The 23,869-nt window shown below is 32.5% G+C and overlaps 2 protein-coding genes across 2 annotated transcripts; both read left to right on the top strand.

Moving 5' to 3' along the window:
- The first annotated feature begins 6,220 nt into the window (after positions 1-6,220).
- On the top strand, positions 6,221-9,453 carry LOC144564005 (receptor-like protein 49). Its single transcript, XM_078313489.1, has 4 exons — positions 6,221-6,723; positions 6,811-6,907; positions 7,004-7,944; positions 8,043-9,453. The coding sequence occupies exons 1-4, from the start codon at positions 6,221-6,223 to the stop codon at positions 9,304-9,306; spliced, it is 2,805 nt and encodes a 934-aa protein (XP_078169615.1). The 3' UTR covers positions 9,307-9,453.
- A 10,813-nt stretch (positions 9,454-20,266) lies between these two features.
- On the top strand, positions 20,267-23,405 carry LOC144562582 (uncharacterized). The gene has a single exon (XM_078311774.1). It carries the CDS (start codon positions 20,312-20,314, stop codon positions 23,213-23,215), a length of 2,904 nt encoding a protein of 967 aa, XP_078167900.1. The 5' UTR covers positions 20,267-20,311; the 3' UTR covers positions 23,216-23,405.
- Positions 23,406-23,869: the final 464 nt, after the last annotated feature.

Genomic DNA, 23,869 nt, shown 5'->3' with positions numbered 1-23,869 from the left:
CAAATTTTATTTTAGATCTATTAAAAGCGACATTGATTATATGTGTTATCTAATACAAATCTGAACTATCTACATCAGATAAAAGAATATTTTAACTTTGACCTTTGATTCTAGAATCAATGCTCTTGGGCAAGCAAACTATGAAGGTCTAATTAAGTTCATACATGAAAATTACCAAAAAATAATATACAAGCAAAAAAATACAAAAGAAATAAAGGGATGGTGATGTATAGGCCTATTGGGCCAAATCAGGCCACTGCATGTTAATTGATGTTATAATAGGCCACAATGTGTCAATTGGGCAGTACATATTTAAGCATATATAGTCTCGGGCCTAATATTACTTCTTATTATGGTCTTGTAGAATTAGATGGTTCAAAAAACATGTGAATGCAGCAAATTGCTTTTGCACAAACTTTGAATGAGCTTTCAAACAAAGTGGATAACTTTCTAAAATATACTATATATATATATAGAGAGAGAGAGTAGAACTAGGGAGTTCTTAAGTTCATCAAGCCCTTTGGTGAATTAAAGTGTAAAACTTGTCAAATTGGCTTTAAATGATAAATCAGAATTGTTGAAATCCGCCTACCTTACGAGTGATGCGTCTACATGTGAAATTTTTAAACATTTGAATTAATTTAGTATAAAATCAATCGGTCAAAATTAGAAGGTTAATAAATTAATTTTAATGCATCCATTTTTTTAACGTTTTTTGACTGCTTGACTTTGTACTAAATTAATTCAAATATTTAAAATTTTCACATGCATGTAGACGCATCACTCATAAGGTACGCGGGTTTTAACTGTTCGAATTCGTCATTTGAAGCTGATTTGACAGACTTTAGACTTGAGTTCACCAAGAGACTTGGTGAACATAAGAACACCCTAATTCTACTCTCTCTCTCTCTATATATATATAAGTTGGGCTATTGTGAGTTGCGAAGGAAGTTTCTTGTTTTACTTCACATCCATAATTTTTATGTTTTAAATTTCAAAGAGATGATTCAAACCGCTCAACATGATATCCATATTGAAATGTGCTAGGAAAGCAAATTTTAGAAAGTTATCCTCGCAACTCACCATAGACAATCTCTCTCTCTCTATATTTATATATATATATCCAAATTAAAATATTTAAAAGAAATAAAAATATTTTTTGGTATAGTACGTATATAAGACATTAAACCTAATTACTATGAACGCATGCACATTGAGTTCCCGTTCAAAAAGCAAAAGACGAATAAAGTTGTGCTTGTCTTTACACTTTACCATTACTCTCTATCTTGTCACTTTTCTTTGTCGACCAACTTTAACTTTATACATTGCTAAGCGTTTCCAAGTCAAGGTAGACATATTACAATTTATAACCCAAAACAAAAATAAAACTGGCCGAATGCTTTCAAATTCTTAAAAGTATCGTGACCGTGGCTTGCAATAGGAACATATTATAGGAGGAAAAAAAAATACATATTTTGTGTTCCAAAGTAATTTAATTGCACCAATAACAAAAAAAAAATATTTCTGTTTTGTTTGGGTGGGTGGGGGTTTCAATAGATATTTATTCTATAAAGTGTTATATTAATTTGAAGAAATGATTATAAGCACAATTTTTGTATGAAATGGTTGGTGGTCAGAGGGAAGAATGATTGATCAAACCCATATTCCAATAGCTTATTATTTACTTCAACGTGTTTTGTTGTAGAAACTCTAGAAAGTTCTCACAGAGACCTCCTTTCACAGTTTCACTGCAGCTTGTGCATGCGTGCAAGTGTATTTACGGTTATTTTGTTATTACAATCATTTGCAAACTAACATTTGTATTTATTTCTTCCTTCACTTGTAACTCAACACGGACTTTATTATAATAAAGAACAGACATGCATTTTTTGGTGGCCATCTTGAAATATAAGGATATGTTATTTGCAAATACTGCAGGGTGTTCCTCGGAAAACATGTACTACACAATTTTTGACTTGGTTAAAGTTGAAGTTATTACTGGTAAAGAAAATTATATAAAGACTGAGGAAACAAAGAAAACCTTTAAAGAAACCAAAGTGAAACGTAAGCATCATGATTCCTTTTAGATGAACCTTTGATTTAAAACTCGTTTCAGTTAGAGGGTATTATCATTTCTTCTCTCTTCCTACTTTCTAAATATGAAATTGTCAGGCTGGAAAACCAGACTTGACTCGAGAAATCGTGAAATCAGACCAGACAGGAAATACCCATTTTTTATTAATGACCTAAAAAATAATGAAATTAACAAATATGCCCTCAAATTTTTTTATTTTTTTTCAAATCTGCCTTGACCGCCAAACATGGGGTGGTCAGGTTTTTCTACCAAACCGCCTCGCGTTGGGGCGGTCAACTTATTTATTTATTTATATTTTTTGACCAAACCGCCCAGGGACGGGGCAGTCAGCTACTGTAGTTTAGTGTTTTTTTTTTTTTTTTAAGAGAGATCTTAATATTTTCTCTAAAATGAGAAATGAAAAATGAAGATTATTTATTAACTTTTAAATTGGAGATTATATCAACTTTCAATGAAGATCATTGGCAAAATTGGAGTGACTTGCAATTGTACTACACGCGCTATGAAATTGACATATGTTGCAAAGGGAGTACCATACGACAGTAGATATTCGACTGAGTTGTGATTTATAGGAAGAAGTTATTAATTTGGGGAAAGGTGTGTCAAAATTAATTAGACATTTTTTGATGCCTTACCAACCTTATTGGATTAATGGTCCAAACATGTTTCTATTAGAAATTAATTTAAGTCCGAATATCTTATAGATTTTGCAATTGGCTTTTTATGTCCTTTTAAATTTTAGGTTCCAATCCCAGTAGATTATGTCACTACATAAATCAAGCTTTAGCTTTAGGCATATATATATAGGCACGAGGAATCTTGTTATTTGTGCGATGCCTTCGTATTTATCGAAAACTATCCCAACATATTCATGAAAAGAAAAAACTTAAGAACTAATATTATAGAAATTCCCAGTGAATATGAGTATAAACATTAATTCAAAAAAATACTCAAAACGGATTTTATTAGAAAGAAATGTCAAGATATGCAATTTTATTAGTATAAATTTATAATCGGCCAATATTATAAATATAAAAATTTGGATATGGTGCAAGATGTGTAGCAATCTCTGGAGCAAGTTTAGTGTGCTAATTGTACGCATAAGTCATAAAGCATCATTTGAATTTGGGAACATAATTAAAGCATAATGACTTTATTCGTCTTTAGTTATATATGTGGACATATTCTAATCTCTTCGTGGTCCAATTTGTGCCAAAATAATAAAGAGCCTTTATTGAGAGAGACAAAAGTAATAGGTAAATTAAATCAAGTCAAATAGTCCACACAATGTTCACATTTTAAGCTAGCTAGGTCTTCATCATAAAATGCAATTAAAATGGAACCTAGCTAATAGACAACTCAAACAATTATAAAATGCAATTAAAGACTAAGGAAACATTTTCATATTAAGAGTTCCATCGATCACATTACAATTATTATGAAACTTAATTATTCTGAAGAAAACAACAGACCTTGATTGTGAGAATTCTTTCTAAAAAAATTGAATACAAATTTGCTAAAGACCTTGTTTGTTAGTGATGATTGTCGTTAAGTATTTTCTTTGGAGTGACCATGCATTAAGGCTGGTCAAAAAGAAAATACCAAGCTTTTCAGAAATAAAGGCTGGTTGACCCAAGTTAACCTAAGAAATTGAATGGCCTAACCAAACAATGCATACCACGGATTGATATGTAATGCCGATTAATATTTTTATTTTCAAAATCATAATGGTAGATCCGAACCGTTCAACATGATTTTTTGATGAATATATAATTGCAGCTCGAATTTTATATTTTTTATAATTTATTTATTTATTTTAAGATAGGTAGAAAATCACTTTATCATTTTCAGATAAAGTGAATTTCTACCTATGTTAAAAAAAAGTATAAGTATTTTAAAAATATAAAATTGGGACTGCAAGTACGTATTCATATGATGGAGATTATGTTGAATGGTTCGGATGGACCGTTAAAATTTTGAAATCAAAAATATTAATCTGCATTATGGACTAATCCATGATATGGCAACATACAAAATATCACGAATATTATAAGAAAAACAACATACAAAATATGGCGCACTATGTATAATTTCCAATAAATGATGACGTCATATGAAGGAATTTTTTTGGAAAATTTATGTTTTTTAATGTTAAATGCCATAGAAGGTAAAAGCAGCCGTTTCGGACCGGATTCAGATTGTTCCGATCCACTTTCTGACCGAGTTACACGGTAAGCAATTTTCTCATATGATTTCAGCTGAAACGCCTCTATTCCAGTCACATTTCAGCTGAAACGGGCCTATTCAAGTCAAGTTTCGGCCAGAACGGACCTATTTCAGTCAAGTTTTGTCACACCCCAGATTTTTGCCATCCGGAGCGTGATTATATAAGCATCTTCACATCTTTCCTTGGCCCGTCAACCTACGTCGCCAACAGAAATGAAAACAAAATAGCAAAACGAAGTCAGCTACAAAGCTCAGTAACCGGTTATTTAACAACGCGCTTCTCTATAATTGGCTTAATTTAACAATCAATCAAATAGGCTGGATTAATCCACACAAATTCACATCAAATTATGCACGCATATTTCATCGGCGATAGCACGTAGGTCTAGGTTATCCATAAGACAAGTCACATCATTTTCAACCATCGAACCCGACTGCGACTAGCAATCCCCGCATATCGGTCCCGACCACGACTAGCAGCCCCCGTGTATCGGACAAATCAAATTCCAACCTCAGACCCGCTATCCCGTTAAATATTCCATCATAATCCAATATGCAATACCAATACCCAAATCAACCATACAAAACGAAAACACAGATTATAGAGAAGTCTGGTTACCTGATAGCGAGATCTTTGGAATTTCAAATCGGTTTGCAACGACAGTCATAATCACTGCAACGTAGTCAGAATTCAAATCGGACATACAATGAGATTCTTGTTAATAGGATGTGCAAGAAAGAGAGGAGAGATATGACTTATTTGGGTGCGGCAGAGAATTGATACGGACTAATTGAAATTGAGAGGCGCATATATTATAACAAAACAGAGAGGCGGTAGGAAGTAAAACAAATGGGGGATGGTTTCAAATAAAACTGACGAAAGTTATTATTTAATGAAACAGTGAGTTACATCAGGGGACGCGTCCTTTATTTTTCTTTTATTTTCCAAAATTTAAGAGAGATATAAATTCACATAATCCGGTTACCGTAAATACTTTGGCGGTTACCATACATGCATTGGAATGTTATTTATATGTGACAATAATTAAATTAAAGCATAAATATATAATCCGTATATCATCTTGTTCATTTTACATTACTAATCAAACATACAAAATAATAATTATTTTATTTATCATACTTATTAGATATTTAATTTTTTTTACATTAACTGTTATATTAGTCAATAATCAAAAATCTTTTTACATAGACGTATAAAATATATTCAATATTACAAAAAAAAAAATATTATACGCTAAGATAATATTAACTCAATTTTTCGGGATGTTACAAGTTTCGGCTGGAAAGGACCTATTCCAGTCATTTCGGCAGAAAATACAAACTGTACAAAAATTCTTCTAAAACTTGTGCCCTGGCGGGAATAGAACCCATGATATTTAAATTCTATATGAGTTGGACTAACCCAGAAATTGTATTTTATTATATAAATATTTTTTTTGTGTGAAATATTTTGTTTCAATATAATATTTTTAACATATTATTATTTTAGAAACTTTTTTACAATTTTTTCGTACAACATAAGATTCTGCCAAAAAGATCCGAGTTTCTGATACGATTCAATAGATTCTGATCGATTTATCCGATTCCGATTTCACGATCAAGTGACCGATCCCGATTCTCATTTCGATTTTTCCTTCTATGTTAAATACTTGGTTGCATTTTCTTTGGAGTGACCATTAAGGCTCGTCAAAAAGAAAAAAAGGATGGATTGACCCAAGTCAACTGAAAAGTAGTCAAGCTGATGCTCTAAATGACTTTGTCAGTCAACGTGTATGAACAAATTACATGTACTGTTTACATCTGGGTTTCTATATATACAAATTAATTTCATAATTAATCCACCATTCACTACTCTCCTGCTGTTTCTACAAGATACAAATGGATTTCGCTAATTCTTGGCCAAACTCTCTACATTTGTATTTCTACACTCTACTCATCATCCTCTCATCTCTTTTACTTCCCTCTGCTAGTGCGACAACCCCTGTCTCATGCCTTCCTGACCAAAGCTCTTCCCTTCTCCAACTCAAAAGAGGCTTCTTCTACCCTTATCTTACCTCTTGGCAACCCGGAACAGACTGTTGTCGTGACTGGGAGGGAGTGTCTTGCAACGAAGCAACCGGCCATGTCACTGCTCTTGACATCAGCAACCGTAACATTAAAGGCAACCTCAATGCCGTAATCTTTAATCTAACCTCGCTCCAACACCTCAACCTTGCATGCAACGACTTTTCACATAACCAGATTCCAACTAATGGGTTTGAGAAGCTAACTATGCTTACCCATCTCAACTTGTCGAACACAGAATTCTTTGGTCAAATCCCAATTGCCATAGCCAACCTCACAAACTTGATCTCACTTGACCTTTCGTGCGACGATGATATATCTTCATGAAACAATGAACTATCTGGTGGTTTGAGGTTGTATGAACCAAATCTGAGTATATTTGTTAGCCAATTTAGCAATTTAAGGGAGCTTTATCTTGATCATGTTGATATCTCTGAGAATGGAACTGAGTGGTGCAAAGCTCTGTCTGAGTCGGTCCCCAACTTGCAAGTTCTCAGTATGGTCAATTGTAACCTGTTAGGCCCCATTGAATCTTCTTTTTCCAAACTTGGTTCCTTAACTGTCATTCGTCTCAGTTACAACAGTTTGTAATGCCAGATTCCTGACTACTATGCTAAATTTCCATTAAAAGAACTCCTATTGAATGGTTGTGATCTTGAAGGGTTGTTTCCACATGATATTCTTCTCATTCCAACATTGACCACGCTTGATCTATCAGAAAATGGGCTATTTGGGACTTTACCTAATTTTCCAATCATGAGTTCTTTGGAGAGTTTGAATCTCGACACAACCAACTTTTTTGGTAGCATACCAGATTCAATTGGCAACCTCAGAAATTTATCTGAGCTCATTCTTTCACAATGCAACTTTTCTGGTCAAATACCCTCTTCCATCAAAAAACTTAGTAAATTAGCATGTTTGGACCTTTCCTATAACTCACTCTCTGGTTCAATCCCGCAAAGTCTGTTTTCATTTTCTCCATTGATTTGGCTTGACCTTTCTAAGAACAAGCTCTCAGGTCAATTCAGACTACAAGAGTCTTCTTTTCAATTTTCTCCATTGATTTTGCTTGACCTTTCTGAAAATCAACTGGATGGACCAATTCCCTCGCAAATATTTAAGTTCTCAAATCTGCAAGAACTTTATCTAAGTAAGAACCAATTTAGTGGACCAATTCCAAATTCAATAGTTTGGCTCTCTAGTCTATGCACTCTTGACCTGAGCTCAAACAATTTTAATGGAACATTTGACATTAACTTACTTGGGCACCTCAGCAACCTCACCTATTTGTATCTATCAGATAATCAACTATCTGTGGAAGAAGTATCAGATGAGCAGCTGCCATTAGCATTTGCACAAATCACAGATTTTTATTTAGCATCGTGCAACCTCAGTCAAATACCTCGATTACTGAGAAATACAGGTCAATTGTACAATGTTGATCTCTCAAAAAACCAGTTGCACGGAGCTATACCAAGGTGGATATGGAAGAGGTATAAGAAGGATGTCGATGCAATGCTTAACATGTCGCACAACATGTTTACTAGTGTAGAAGATGTTCCTCCATGTTCTTCCGATTATTTTTTTGATTGCGTGAGGTTTAACAAAATTGATTTTAGTTTTAACAAGCTAAAAGGGGCGGTCCCACTTTGGTTGCCATGATTTTGGACTATTCAAACAATGAATTATCAGAAATCCCATCCAACTATAAACTTCATTTGGAGCAAACTTTAGTTCTCGGTTTATCCAGAAATATGCTAACCGGAGAAATCCCATCTTCAATTTGTGAACTTGCAAGTCTTCACGTGCTGGATCTATCGTACAACAACTTGAATGGATCAATTCCAGCATGCATCATAGGAAACCCAGACACGCAATTCCTGAGTTTAAGAGGAAACAAATTTTCGGGAATACTATCTCATCACATAAACAGGTCTTGTGCGCTTGTCATATTGGATTTGAACAACAACAATCTTGAAGGCTATCTGCCTAGATCTTTAACAAACTGTAAAGATTTGGCACTCCTTGACATAGGGAACAACCGCATAGGTGGCACTTTCCCGTTTTCACTAGGGAAGCTTCAAAATCTCCAAGTCATTGTTCTAAGGTCCAATAGATTCTATGGTACACTAGAATTTCCTCCAAATTTTGGAAAAATGAATTCTTCTTTCCCATTGTTAAGAATAATTGATCTAGCTTCAAACAACTTCAATGGAAGTTTGCCACCACTCTTGTTCAACAATTTGAAGTCCATACAGAATTTATCCTCGGATGAAACTCTTGATGAAGGCTTTAATGTTCTATCTTATCATGGGATCTCTGTTACTATCACGGATAAAGGGGGACAAATCACACTAGAGCATAACTTACCTAATTTAATTGTTTTGATTGATTTATCATCAAATAGATTCACTGGTGATATTCCTGAGACGATTGGAGAGCTCAAAGAAATAAAAGCACTAAACCTGTCACATAATTTTTTTACTGGATCTATTCCGAATCTACTTGGACGCTTGACGCAAATCGAGTCACTAGACCTTTCTTGGAACCAACTCTCTGGAGAGATTCCACAGGAACTAATCTCCCTGACTTCTCTATCCATCTTAAATCTATCATTTAACCATCTGGTCGGGAGAATCCCGCAATCTAACCAGTTTTCGACATTCCAGAATTCATCGTTTGAAGGAAACCCAGGATTATGTGGTGTGCCGTTATCTAAGCTGTGCAATGTTCAAATCCCTGGAAACAATTCAACCTCTCCTTCTACAAAGCCTGCCAAGAAAATGACTGAAATTGTTCTCTTGTGCCTTTTCATTGGATTGGGTTTTGGTACCGGATTTGCAATAGCAATTGTTATCCCAGTAATCAAAAGAGCAAGAAATGCAGGTGCAGCTCGTTAGGGATTAGTACAAGTATTCTCCTATTTGATGTTATATATATTAATATCTTTTTCTTGTTTTTCAATCTGTCTTTCTCTCCTTTTCTTTTTTTCTCTTTTTATTCATGTTTGCTTGTAAGAGGCCCTAACAGGCGTGTATTAATTCTACCATTTAATATGTTTGCTTGTAATAGTTCGTAATAGGCATGTATTATTCTTCCAACAATATTATGTGTTTGCTTGTACCCAACAAATTTTATTCTAGTTATATGTGTTTGCTTTTAAATAGGCGCAATTGGTACCTTATAACGCAGTCCAGCAAAAATTCATGGTAATTAAATAATAATACAATACATATATTTTACATGCAATAACAATGCTAAGTAATTAAATAATTTCCGTTTCAAATTCTACTTTATTCATTAAATTTCAATGGAAGTATTCGTAACAATAGAACAAGACAAGAACTATGTACAACAACTCTGCTATAGATAATTAAGAAACGTAATTTTATTAACACATGAAAAACGAACAGAACACCTCATTCCAAATTAAAAATAGCCACGCACGTTACTTTTTTTTTTTTTTATCTCCAATGACAACATTTGATAAAACTCCAAAATAAACATAAGCTCTGACACAAAAATATATACATAAAGTGAAGTCTGGTAAACACGACTAATTCTTAAACTCAAGCTTTAAAATAGTATATGGAAGACTCCGAGGTAAATGGTAAAGTAGGAAAAATATAATTAAAAAAAATACACAACCATGCATTTCAGGTAAATAAAAGAAAAAGAAACTGATTTTGAATTCATTTTGTACAAAGTCAAGATTTAAAAAAAATGTTTTTATAAGTAATTTTATGCTTTCATTTTCATTAATTTTTTTATTACTTGACTTTGTACTAAATGAATTTGAAAAGTTTAAAACTTTGGATGTACATGCATCACTAATGAAATAGATTGATTTTAATAGTTTGGATTCGTCGTTTAAAGTCAATTCAATAGATTTTTGAAGTTGTGCTCAGCAAACTCTTTTGGTAAGCACAACACTCGCTAACTTTGCTATATGAAATTTGCTATAAGTGATTATTAAAATGAGACCCTATATAAGAAAAACCAAATAGACAACTCAAACAATTTTAAAATGCAATTTAAAGACTAAGGAAAATTTTTCTTATTAAGAGTGATATCACATTTCAATTATTATGAAACTTATTCTGAAGAAAAAAAAAACAGACTTGATTGTGAGAATTCTTTCTAAAAAAATTGAATAGAATTTGCTAAAGACCGAATGAGTCTTCTTATGCATTCATAGTGAGTGTCAATGTTCGTTGTAACGCACCATTCAACATTTATCTTTCACATTACAAGTGGGTTGGCCCAGATGGTGAGGCCCACTAAGAAGGTAACGCACTCATAAAGACCTCTGTTGGGCTCCCAATTTACATAATTTATGACTGAATAAACCCAAACTCATTCGTCAGTTCTAAATACTTTTTGTTGAAAAATGTTACAAAAATGTCACTAATTTTGATTTCTTTATTATGTAATTAATGTTGTGGCTTTCCGGACAATTTCTTTGTAATTAATACTTTATTATGTAATTAATGTTGTGGCTTTCCGGACAATTTCTTTGTAATTTATACTGTAAATGTAATTGATATTATAGCTTGTCATGTTCAGAACAATATGTAGAACACATAAAGAGTGAGTCTATAATACTATCCATATCACAGATTGATCTATAATACAAATCAATATTTTTATTTACAAAATTCTAACCGTCGATCCAAACCGTTATTTTTTTCATATGAATACGTACTTGCAGCTTGAATTTTATTTTTTTTCAGAAATTCATATGAATATGTACTTGTCGACAAAATTTTATTTTTTTCATAATTTTTTTACTTATTTTAAGATAGGTAGAAAATCATTGTTTTTGGATCCAGAATTTTCGGATAAAAGATTTACTATCCATCTTAAAAAGTAGTAAAAATTTCTAAAAAAATATAAAATTTGGTCAGCATGTACATATTCATTTGATCGAGATCATGTTGAACGGTTTGGATTGACCGTTAGAATTTTGAAATTAAAAATATGAGTGACTACGTAAGTACATAAGTATATGAGTGACTATACATAAGTACTTTGTTGGATGACATACTTCGCAAGATCTTAGGGGTGCTGGACACCAGGGAGGTAGTGCATACAACCGTGATGGCGAACAGGTGCAGCAACTTGTGGACCTCCTTGCCCTTCCTGAACATCAGTGCGAGGGATTCTTTAGCCCCGACTTCCATTAGGACGATCACTACTTTACTGCACAAGGTTAGAGGTGCTCATATTCTGGAGTTTCAGTGCGCACGGTATGCATATACTAGCTCAATTGTGGCTATCAGAGTTACATATTTCTCAGTATAATGCATATACCTAGCTCGATCGTATCATTTTTACTATATACTGTGCATGCATGCATATAACAATTGACCCCTAAATTATCAATTGATGAACCCATCTTTAAATTGATGTTGTGAAAATTAATTAAAAAGTTTCAATTGATATGCATGCATGCAAACATACAGGTTGATGCTAAAACAAATCAATTAGATTATTACAATTATTTACTTGCTAAATCAAATCAGTTAGTATTTTGATTAGGATAATGCAGGTTGACAAAGTCAAAGATCTGTGTTTTGACTAGTCAAACATGCTAAACCAAATCAGTTAGATTATTATAATTAGTTACTGTTAGATTGTTAGGTAATTATTTCTTCCAAAATCGATGTACATCATTAATTGTTAGATAATGTGTGTGTATATATTTTTATATTATTTTCTCAAACATGTGTAGGCCCTGCTTTTTGACGAGTTGCCGAAAAATCATCCCAAATTTGAGAACTTGACGTGTCTCACTGTTTCTATATGTTCTTATTCATGTTTGGGAATGCAAGCTTGGATCTTTGAGAGTTGTCCAAATTTGACAAAGCTTACAGTGGTACAACATCTGCTTTGTGTAAGTTATTTTTCGAAATACATAATTTCTCTTCATTTTTAATATTGTAATGTTCAAAGATGTAGTTATCAACCGGCCAATTATTTGTGCAATTTTGTCAACAGCATTATCATGAACCATTAGGTCTAAATTAATTTGGATCTATTTAATTTGAATGTTAAGTAGGTAAAATTAATTAATACCACTAGCTAGATCCAAATGCATAGCTTCTCTTCAATTTTAATTTGATGTTTAATGTTTTTTTTAAGAAAGATTAAAGTACAAAGATCTAGTTATCAATATTTGATCAATTATTTGTTGCAGTTTTGTGCTCGGGATAGTCATAAACGGCAAACAACTGTAGTCCCAGTCAAGCCGGTTAAAGCATTTGACAGAAGAAATCTCGAGATGGTTGAGGTTTGATTTAGGAGGTTTGATACCATGGTAAAACGAGTGATACAGAATTTCATGTTTCGTACAGGGGAATCGAGAAATTTTAGGAACTTTGCTACAATAATTGTTTGTTTTGAACATATACACAGCTGTAGAATGACGTTTCCAAATATGGATGTTTTGGGTTATATCCATCGGGAATGGATATTTTTAAATGTGATGTTTGAACGAATGGGTTATATTTGTTGTCTAAGGACTTTGGAGTTTTACTAGCTAGCTGGATGGTAGTTTTGGATTTTTGATCAGGCTTAGTAATTGGCATGTTGTTTTGGATGCTTGAAGGATTAATTATCATGTTGTTTTGGATGTTTGAAGACTGGCTATTTATAAATATGATGTTTGATCGATATGACTATTAATTATTGCATGAGCACTAATTTGTAGTTATACTATCTTATGTCGTTCTGTGCATGTATAGTTATTTTGGATGTTAATTTGTAGTTATACTAGCTTATCTTATACTAGGTGCATTCCTTAACTGGATATATTTTAATTTAACTTTCTTATGTACTAACCTATTTGTTTTTAATTGTATGTATGAACTTATAATAACAATGAGTATTTATTGATTATGAACTAATTGGTACTTTAATTAATCTTGGCAACAATGAGTATTTTTAATCTTGCTACTTAATTTAATTTTGATTATCAACTTATAATAACAATGAGTATTTATTGTTTTTAATTTAGCTAGTGATATTTTAGTTATGAACTTTTTATGTTAACAAATTCTTATTATTTAATTAGATATTATTGAGTTGGTATTATATATGTATGTTATTAAATAATTATTTAATTATATTAATTGCCGAGTATATATAGCTCCAAACTTAATGACACAATACATCACAAGGAACATGTACAGTTGAGAACATCGCCATCCGTTCAACAAGGAACGCAATTGGTATTGATCAAACTAATGCTGACGGCTCATCTACACCATCGGATTATTAGCCCAACCGATGTTAAAGAGTCTCTCAATACTAATTGTTCGTGAAATTTAACTGATGGAAAAGGAGGAGGTCCATCAACGCCATCAGTTTGTTATCCAGAACAGACGGTAAAAAGTTTAACATAATTACAGCGCTGCCACTCGTGACGTACAACATCTGTGCGGAAGCACATCCGATGGTAAAGGGGCGATGGGAAAAATATTTTTTGTAGTAGTGCTTGTATCACTACAAGAAAGTAGACACTTTTTGCGAGGAAAAAAGCGCATTTATGACGGTCGTCCGTCGCAAAAAGAAAAAGCTGAATAATGAGAGTAGTCCGTCGCAAAAAGAAAAATCTGAATAATGAGAGTAGTCCGTTGCAAAAAGTCACTTTTTTATCCTCGCGAAAAGTGTCTCATTCTTGTTGTGTATCCAACAAAATTTATTCGAAGTTATATGTGCCTGCTTGATTGTAAGTAGGCAAAATTGGTAATTTAGAACGCAGTCAAGCAAAAATTCATGGCAATCAATAATACAATGCATATATTTTACATGCAGCAACAATGTTAAGTAATTATAAATAATTTCCCCATCAAATTCTACTATCATCTTTAAATTTCAACTTTATTTCTTTTTGCTATCAATTAGAAATTATAAAAATATACTATAATTTCTTGATTTTAGGTTGCAACCTATTGATTTATATAAGAACAGAACTTAATAATGATATTTTTTTTATGTGTATATAAGAAAATAATATGGATGAAATTTAATGATTTTATTATGGTATATAAGTTCTTGATTTTTGTTATTAAAAAATAAAAAAGTAGAAGCATGGAGACTAATAAATGGAATCATTTGAATGTTACTCAGAAAAAATTGAAGGTAATTTAAAAAAAATTAAAGGTTAGAATGGTTTTATACCTTAAATTGGTTTATTGGAGAAAGTAGGGCCGCTAGTTAGTAAATTTTAAAGATTTTCACATTCTCCAAAAATCTTTACATTATATAAACCCTCCAAAATGCACCTCTTTGAACCACAACACTTACCACTTAATTAGCTCACATATATTAATTCACATCCCCTCTCGAAGTTCAAATTTCCACATCAGAGCAAAAAAATTCAGGCAAAGAAAGTGCCTAGAATTGAAGATCAGAAAGAAGAAAGTGCATAAATTTTAAATAAAATTACACAAATGGTCTTTAGTTTCTTTCTATAATTGGAGCTACTAAGCTACAATAGAGATTGATTCTTTGTTCTTTTGTTGGACAATCAGGCAGAGATGTCTAGGCTCAGAGACAGAGCCAGTGCCAGTGCCAGTGCCAGTGCCAGTGTTGTTGAATGATCGGCATCTCTAAATGACAATGACCAGAGAACCAACTTGCTTCAGCCAAACATGTACTTATTTTTGTTCGTACGTAGTTCGACATGTACTTAGATACCCCTATTATTACTTGTGTTTTAACAAAAAATGTTTTATTGAATGGTGTTTCATAGAAATTCAGGTAGCAACTCTGACCCAGTCTCTGAACTCCTACTGGCAGCACCCCCGGGGTCCAAGGATAAAGACAATTGATGGCCCCACCGAGACCTGGTAAGCATATATACCCATTTGACTCTGTAATTTTCTTGCTTGGAAATTATTTATCTGTGTCCTTGCAAAGCATTTGAGGGGCTGTATCAGCCCTTTTCTTTTTGGATATCTGCTGGCTTTAGGTTTTGGTTTTGACAGTCAAATTTTTTGTTGGTTGGGTCTGCATCTGGGTTTGTCCGTTCGAAGTCTGAACTAATCGTTATAATGTCCATTTTATCTCCAGAAAAAAATCATAAATATTTGGTAAACGTCAATCGTTACAATATATTTTACATCATACTTTCTCTTTACTTGCAGTTCCAGGAAGTCAACTGCTGACGGATCTAATTATGTGTAGTAACTTGAATGACTGATGCAACAAAAATACTATTGAGATTTTTTATTTTATTTTTGCATATTAGTAAACTTTTTTTATTTCCATTTTATTAATTAACGAGCATTTTTTTCTCTTAAAAGTTATGAGTTGGATGTAGTGATTTATTGAACCTATAATAAGAGAAGGAAATATACTATTAGTGAGGTATATTATTTTTGTTTGTCTAACAATCACGTTATCTCTGGTGAAGCCCAATAGTTCGGCCCAAATGCCTGCTTTACATTAAAACGTTTCTTTTATTTTTATTTTTTTTCAATTTTGTGTATTTATTTTAGAAAAAAAACAATTTGTCAGAGACATTCATGTATAGACACTCAACTATTTCTAAGATAAAATTGAAGAACAAGTATTTTATCTTTAAAAATTTATAAATGTTTTTTATCTTGCTTTTATATAAACTTCTTTAGAAATATTATTTTTCACGATTAAATTAAAGACATCTGATATTTTATTTATTTAGTTTATGTAATGAAGATTAAAATATAGGAAGTGCTATACTTTAATAACAACCCTATTGTTTGACAAATTTCTATTATACGCAAGATTAGTTCCTTGTCTTATTTTAGCAAATATCATATTTTTAAATTGAAGGTAATTTAAAAAATTTTATGGGTTAGAATGGTTTTAAACCTTAAATTGGTTTATTGGAGAAAGTAGGTCCTTTAGTTAGTAAATTTTAAAGATTTTCATTCTCCAAAAATCTTTACATTATATAAACCCTCCAAAATGCACCTCTTTGAACCACAACACTTACCACTTATCTAAGTTCAAATTTTTACATCAGAGCAAAAAAATTCAGGCAGAGAAAGTGCCTACAATTGAAGATCAGAAAGAAGAAAGTGCATACATTTTAAATAAAATTACACAGATGGTCTTTAATTTCTTTCTATAATTGGAGCTACTAAGTTACACTAGAGATTGATTCTTTGTTCTTTTGTTGGACAATCAAGCAGAGATGTCTAGGCTCAGAGATAGAACTAGTGTCAGTGTCAGTACCAGTGTTGCCCAACAATCGGCACGTCTAAATGGCAATGACCAGAGAACCAACTTGCTTCAGCCAAACATGTATTTATTTTTGTTCAATGAAGTATGTTTTGTTTCGTTTAAATATTATTTTTATTAAATTTTTTTAACATTTCAATTACATGATCTGTAAAATTTGATAAATTATTTTTGTTTCGACAGTGAAATATGTGGCAATTATTTTTTATTTAAAAAAAAACTGAACTAGAAAGCAATAAAACAATGTTCAATACTATTGGACTTCTCTTGTAAAATTAATCGATATATGCACATATGCTTGTGATATTTGATGAGGTATAAATACTTGCAATATTTGATGAGGTACAAATTAATTGAGGTATGAAGAGATATAAATACTTGAAATATTTATTATTAATACTTTCAAATGTCATCTGACACCATAAGTGGAAACAATTGATAATATATATTACATACAAACACTTGATAAATGAACTATTTACACTTGCATTACAATATATGAATACTTGCAATACTTGATATTAATACTTTCAGACATTATCTAGTGTCCATTTGGAAAAAAATAATAGATTTTGTTAAATACAAATATTTGATACATTAACTATTTACACTTGTATGACGAGGTATAAATACTTTTAATATTTGATATTAATACTTTCAGACATCATCCAGTGTCATATGAAATTTTTTTTGATAAAATTTGTTGGATAAAAAATACTTGATACATGAACTATTTACACTTACACAACGACGTATGAATAATTGCTCAATTAGGTATGAATACTTGTATGACGAGGTATGACTTGTGCCACTGACAACTCAAAAGTATGTTATCATGGATCTTATTTGAAAGAGAAAATTGTGTAGAACATGTTTGTGGTTTTAGATTTATAAAATTTTTCACAGATCGTTAGAAATATTTGTTAGATTGAACGAGGAAAAAATAAAATCACCTCTAAAATCGTGTAAAAGATGAGTGAGTCATGTGTTCAGTTTAAAAAAAAAAAAATACTTGATATCTTAGCTATCAATACTTAATATATTATATATTAATACTTGATGTATTAGATATGAATACTTGTGCGTGCCAGTTGTAAAATATTTCAAATATTAGACGGTGCTTAACAAATAGTTAGTGGTCTCTAAGGTAGTTAGTAGTTAATAACTGAAGAATAGAGAAATATTACAGAGGGATAGCTAGGCGCTCCCTTTTTATTATCACCTTAAAACAAAAAAAAAAACCGTTTGTACGAAATTCCAAATTACATTGTCACATTTTAAAAGAGGAGTGTTTAGATCGATGTCTTTACTTTTAAAGTCTCCACTACACCTTTATTTTTATAACTTCAATAACTAAAAATTAAAAACTCAAATATTAAACAAAATCATCATAACTAAGATCTATATTATCTCTTCCCTCTTATTAAGTATGTAGAAGTGTTGATCAGCCGACGACTATCATTAAAAGATACCCAGAAAAGCTCAGTCCATATATAGCCTTGCAGTTTTGCATAGACGTAGTTGATTATCTTTACTTTGTACTTTATTCGCATTTGTGTAACTCGGTATTATTAGGGACAATAATAATTTATTACTTATGTATTTCATATTTAACATTAGAAAAATCATACTTCCTCTTGACCTACTAATATTATAGCCAATTGATCCATGTATGGTTGTAGTTAATTATAGCCATTTGATCTATGGAGTGGACACAAAACAAGACGCGTACTATGGAGATGCTCATGAATTGAATGGACTTGATTTGTCATTCATTTAAGTTAGTCAACTAGTCAACTGAAGACTACCTTAATTTCATGGTCTTTCATGCTTATCCAAAATCTACATTTATTGCTGATGGGAGACTAACCAACCAATGGTCATTTGAATGGTAGTTCTAAGTGGTTTTCTTGGTCAACATACATGAACAAAATACATGCACATCAATTGAATGGACTTGATTAATCATTCAGTTAAGCTAGTCAACTAGTCAACTGAAGACTACCTTAATTTCATGGTCTTTCATGCTTATCCAAAATCTACATTTATTGCTGATGTGAGGCTAACCAACCATTCATGGTCATGTTGAATTGCCCCTCTCAAAGGTTTTCTTGGTCAACATAATTAAACAACGACTCTCATGTTGAATTTTTAGGATATCATTGAAAACTGATAAGCAATTTTTTTTTATTTAATAAAAAGAACAACTTTACTTTCTTAATTTTTTTTTTAGCTGGCATTGTTTAGAGAGTGAAGCTATTTTTGTTTCAATGTTCAAATAGTCAATCTGAATCGTTCAACATGATCTATATATGGAAATGTAGTTGAAGAAAAAATTTAATAAATTTTAGAAACTTTTTATATTTCTTTTAGATAGATACAAAATCAATTGATTTGAAAAATCTGGACCATCCAAATATAATTTGTTAGAGACATTAATGTATAGACACAAGTATTTCTAAGATAAAATTTAATCTGGACCATCCAAAAACTATTTCTAAGATAAAATTGAAGAACAAGTATTTTATCTTTAAATATTTATAAATGTTTTTTATCTACCTTTTATATATGAACTTCTTTAAAAATATTATTTTTAACGATTAAATTAAAGATATCTGATATTTTATTTAATTAGTTTATGCATGTAATGAGAATTAAAATATAGGAAGTGCTATACTTCAATAACAACCCTATTGTTTGACAAATTTCTATCATTCGTCGCAAGATTAGACGTTCCTTGTCTTATTTTAGCAAATATCATATTTTTGTTAGATGACGGATCACTTTATTTACGACATATCATAAGTAAATTAATTATTTTTTCATTAATAATTTAAAATATGAATTCGAACCATTGGTTTTTTTTTTGGTACAAAAACTGCTTATTCACAAAAAATAATAATTTTTTTTGTTCATTTGATGTAAGATTAAGATGAAAAGATAATATGTACTTGCAGATAAAATTTTATTTTTTCAGAATTTATATGAATATGTTCTTGTAGACAAAATTTTTTTTTTTCATATTTTTTTTACTTATTTTAAGATTTGTAGAAAATCATTGTTTTTGGATCTAGAATTTTCGGGTAAAAGATTTTCTATCTATCTTAAAAAATAGTAAAAAGTTCTAAAAAATATAAAATTTGGTCTGCATGTACATATTCATTTGATCGAGATCATGTTGAACGGTTCAGATTGACCGTTAGAATTTTAAAATTGAAAATGTTGATCCGTATTATGAACCAATCCGTGATATCCATAGTACCATAGAATCACTCACATAAAAATATATCACAAAATTCAAGGAAAATATCACGAATATTATAAGAACACAACGGCGGCTTTATATAATTTCCAATAAATGATGATGTCATATGAAGGAAATTTTTTGGAAAATTTATGTTTTGTAATATTAATACTTGTTAGTGATGATTGTCATGAAGCATTTTCTTTGGAGTGAGCATTAACATTAAGTCTGGTGAAAAAGAAAATACCAAGCTTTCAGAAAAAAGGCAGGGTTGACCCAAGTCAACTGAAGAAATTGAATGGCCTAACTGCTCTAAATGACTTTCTCAGCCAACGTGCATGAACAAATTACATGTACTGTTTACATCTGCGTTTCTATATATAATCCACCATTCACTACTCTCCTGCTGTTTCCACCAGATCCAACAAATGGATTTTGCTAATTCTTGGCCAAACTCTCTACACTTGTGTCTCTACACTCTACTCATCATCCTTTCATCTCTTTTGCTTCCTTCTGCTTCTGTGGCAACCAATGTCTCATGCCTTCCTGACCAAAGCTCTTCCCTTCTCCAACTCAAAAGAGGCTTCTTCTACTCTGATCTTACCTCTTGGCAACCCGGAACAGACTGTTGCCAAGGTTGGGAAGGAGTGTCTTGCGACAAAGCAACCGGCCATGTCACTGCTCTTGACATCAGCGACCGTAACATTCAAGGTAACCTCAGTGCCGCAATCTTTAATCTAACCTCGCTCCAACACCTCAACCTTGCCTACAACAACTTTTCACAAAACCAGATTCCAACTCATGGATTTGAGAAGTTAACTATGCTTACCCATCTCAACTTATCCAACACATTTTTGTTTGGTCAAATCCCAATAGCCATAGCCAACCTCACAAACTTGATCTCACTTGACCTTTCATGCAACGATCAGGAATTTTTTTGGGATTTGAAACTGTACGAACCAAATCTGCAGACATTGGTTAGCCAACTTAGCAATTTAAGAGAGCTCTATCTTGATGGTGTCGATATCTCTGAGAATGGAACAGAGTGGTGCAGCGCTCTGTCTGAGTCGGTCCCCCACTTACAAGTTCTCAGTATGGTTTATTGTAATCTGTCAGGTCCCATTGAACCTTCTCTTTCCCAACTTGGTTCCTTAACTGTGCTTCGCCTCAGTCGCAACAGTTTGAAAACCCAGATTCCTGACTACTTTGCTGAATTTCCATTAAAAGACCTCCTATTGGATAGTTGTGACCTTGAGGGGACGTTTCCACATGAGATTTTTCAAATCCCAACATTGACCAAGCTTTATTTATCATTTAGTGGAGAGCTACTTGGGACATTACCTAATTTTCCAATCGTGAGTTCTTTGGAGAGCTTGGTTCTGTTCGAAACCAACTTTTTTGGTAGCATACCAGATTCAATTGGCAACATCAGAAATTTATCTGAACTCGTGCTTTCATATTGCAACTTTTCAGGACAAATACCCTCTTCCATCGAAAAACTTGGTAAATTAGCAACATTGGACCTTTCCTATAATTCACTCTCTGGTTCAATCCCCCCAAGTTTGTTTTCTCTTCCAAATTTGGAAGAACTATATCTTTCCGACAACAAGCTCTCAGGCCAGTTCAGACTAAAAGAGTCTTTTTTTCAATTTTCTCCATTGATTGAGCTTGATCTTTCTAAAAATCAACTCGATGGACCAATTCCCTGGAAAATATTTAAGTTGTCAAATCTGCAAACACTTGATCTAAGTAGGAACCAATTTAGTGGACCAATTCCAAATTCAATAGTTTGTCTCCCAAGTCTATCTAATCTTGACCTGAGCTCAAACAATTTTAATGGAACATTTGACTTTAACTTACTATCGTGCAACCTCAGTCAAATACCTCATTTGGATCAAGTGGATCTCTCAAAAAACCAGTTGCACGGAGCTATACCAAGGTTGATATGGGAGAGGTTCGCTTCTGGTGCATGGCTTAACTTTTCGCACAACATGTTTACTAGTGTAGAAGATGTTCCTCCAAGTTTTTCCTTTTACACCATTGATTTTAGTTTTAACAAGCTAAAAGGGGCAGTCCCACTTGTGGGTGCTGGCTATTTGGACTATTCCAACAATGAATTCTCAGAAATCCCATCCAACTATACACTCCATTTGGAGCAAACTGGATATCTCAATTTATCCAGTAATATGCTAACTGGAGAAATCCCATCTTCAATTTGTGAACTAAATATTAGCATACTGGATCTATCGTACAACAACTTGAGTGGATCAATTCCTTCATGCATCATAGGCAATCAACATATGGTGTTCCTGAGTTTAAGAGGAAACAAACTTTCAGGAATACTATCTCGTCACATAAGCAGGTCTTGTGCACTCGTCTTTTTGGATTTGAACAGCAACAATCTTGAAGGCAATTTGCCTAGATCTTTAACAAGGTGTGAAGAGTTGGCACTCCTTGACATAGGGAACAACCGCATAGGTGGCACTTTCCCGTTTTCACTAGGGAAGCTCCCGAATCTCCAAGTCATTATTCTAAGGTCCAATAGATTCTATGGTACACTAGGATTTCCTTCAAATTTTGGAAATCTTTTCCCATTGTTACAAATAATTGATCTATCTTCAAACAACTTCAATGGAAGTTTGCCACCACTCTGGTTCAAAAATTTCAAGTCCATGGAGAATTTATCCTCGGATGCAATTCTTGGTGTTAAACTGTCTATTTTTCAAATTGATGGGATATCTGTTACTATCACGGATAAAGGGGCACAAATGACACTTGAGCATAACTTGCCTGATTTAATGACTTTGATTGATTTATCATCAAATAGATTCACTGGTGATATTCCTGAGATTATTGGAGAGCTCAAAGGAATAAAAGCACTAAACCTGTCACATAATTCTTTTACTGGATCCATTCCGAATCTACTTGGATGCTTGACGGAAATCGAGTCACTGGACCTTTCTTGTAACCAACTCTCGGGAGAGATTCCACAGGAACTAATCTCCCTGACTTCTCTATCCGTCTTAAATCTCTCATTTAACCATCTGGTCGGGAGAATCCCGCAATCTAACCAGTTTCTGACATTCTCGAATTCATCGTTTGAAGGGAACCCAGGATTATGTGGTGTGCCATTATCTAAGTTGTGCAATGTTCAAATCCCTGGTAACAATTCAACCTCTCCTTTTACAAAGCCTGCCAATAAAATGACTGAAATTGTTCTCCTGTGCCTTTTCATTGGATTGGGTTTTGGTACCGGATTTGGTACGGGATTTGCCATAGTAATTATTGGCCCGAAAATCAAAAGAGCAAGAAATGAGCATGCAACTCGTTAGGAATTACTCCACACACCAGCAACTAGAGTGCTTGCTTTTTAAAGGGTTTGACTATATAATTAGAACAGCGTTTCTTCTATTTGATGTTTAATATATGAATATATTTTTCTCTGTTTTCAATTTTACTCATTTCTTCTTTTTTCTTCTCTTTTTATTCTAGTTATGTGTGTTGACTTGTAAGAGTTCGTAACAGGCACAATTATTCAAGTTATGTGTATTATTTTTACAATTTTATGTGTTTGCTTGTACCCAACAAATTATTCAAGTTATGTGTGTTTGCTTGTAATAGGCACAATTGGTACCTTATAACGCGGTCCAAAAAAAAATTCATGGTAAAGAATAATAAAATACATAATTTGACCACGGATAATGAGCAGAACTAATCATTCCAAATTAAATATAGCCAGCCACATTACTTTCTTAATCTTCAATAACTACAATTGATCAATCTCCAAAATATATGAACATGAATTCTAAACAATAATATATACATAATGTGAAGTCCAGTAAACATGATTAATTCTTACACTACATTTACCAATATACCAAAAACTTTGAATTTAACCTAAGCACATACCAAAAGCACCACATTTATCAACATAAACAACATTAACAATTACATTACACAAATTGTTACATAAACAACATTCTAAC

Source organism: Carex rostrata, chromosome 1, assembly GCF_964058835.1.
Source record: "Carex rostrata chromosome 1, lpCarRost1.2, whole genome shotgun sequence".
NCBI lineage: Eukaryota > Viridiplantae > Streptophyta > Magnoliopsida > Poales > Cyperaceae > Carex > Carex rostrata.
This window is presented reverse-complemented; position numbering and strand designations above follow the sequence as displayed.

What these genes read in the sequence shown, in the direction of transcription:
- LOC144564005 (XM_078313489.1), top strand. Translation starts at nt 6,221, where the DNA reads ATGGATTTCGCTAATTCTTGGCCAAACTCTCTACATTTGTATTTCTAC. An exon ending in CTTTCGTGCGACGATGATAT is followed by an intron (nt 6,724 to 6,810) that starts ATCTTCATGAAA and finishes TAGCAATTTAAG; the next exon opens with GGAGCTTTATCTTGATCATG. An exon ending in CTTAACATGTCGCACAACAT is followed by an intron (nt 7,945 to 8,042) that starts GTTTACTAGTGT and finishes ACAAGCTAAAAG; the next exon opens with GGGCGGTCCCACTTTGGTTG.
- LOC144562582 (XM_078311774.1), top strand. Translation starts at nt 20,312, where the DNA reads ATGGATTTTGCTAATTCTTGGCCAAACTCTCTACACTTGTGTCTCTAC.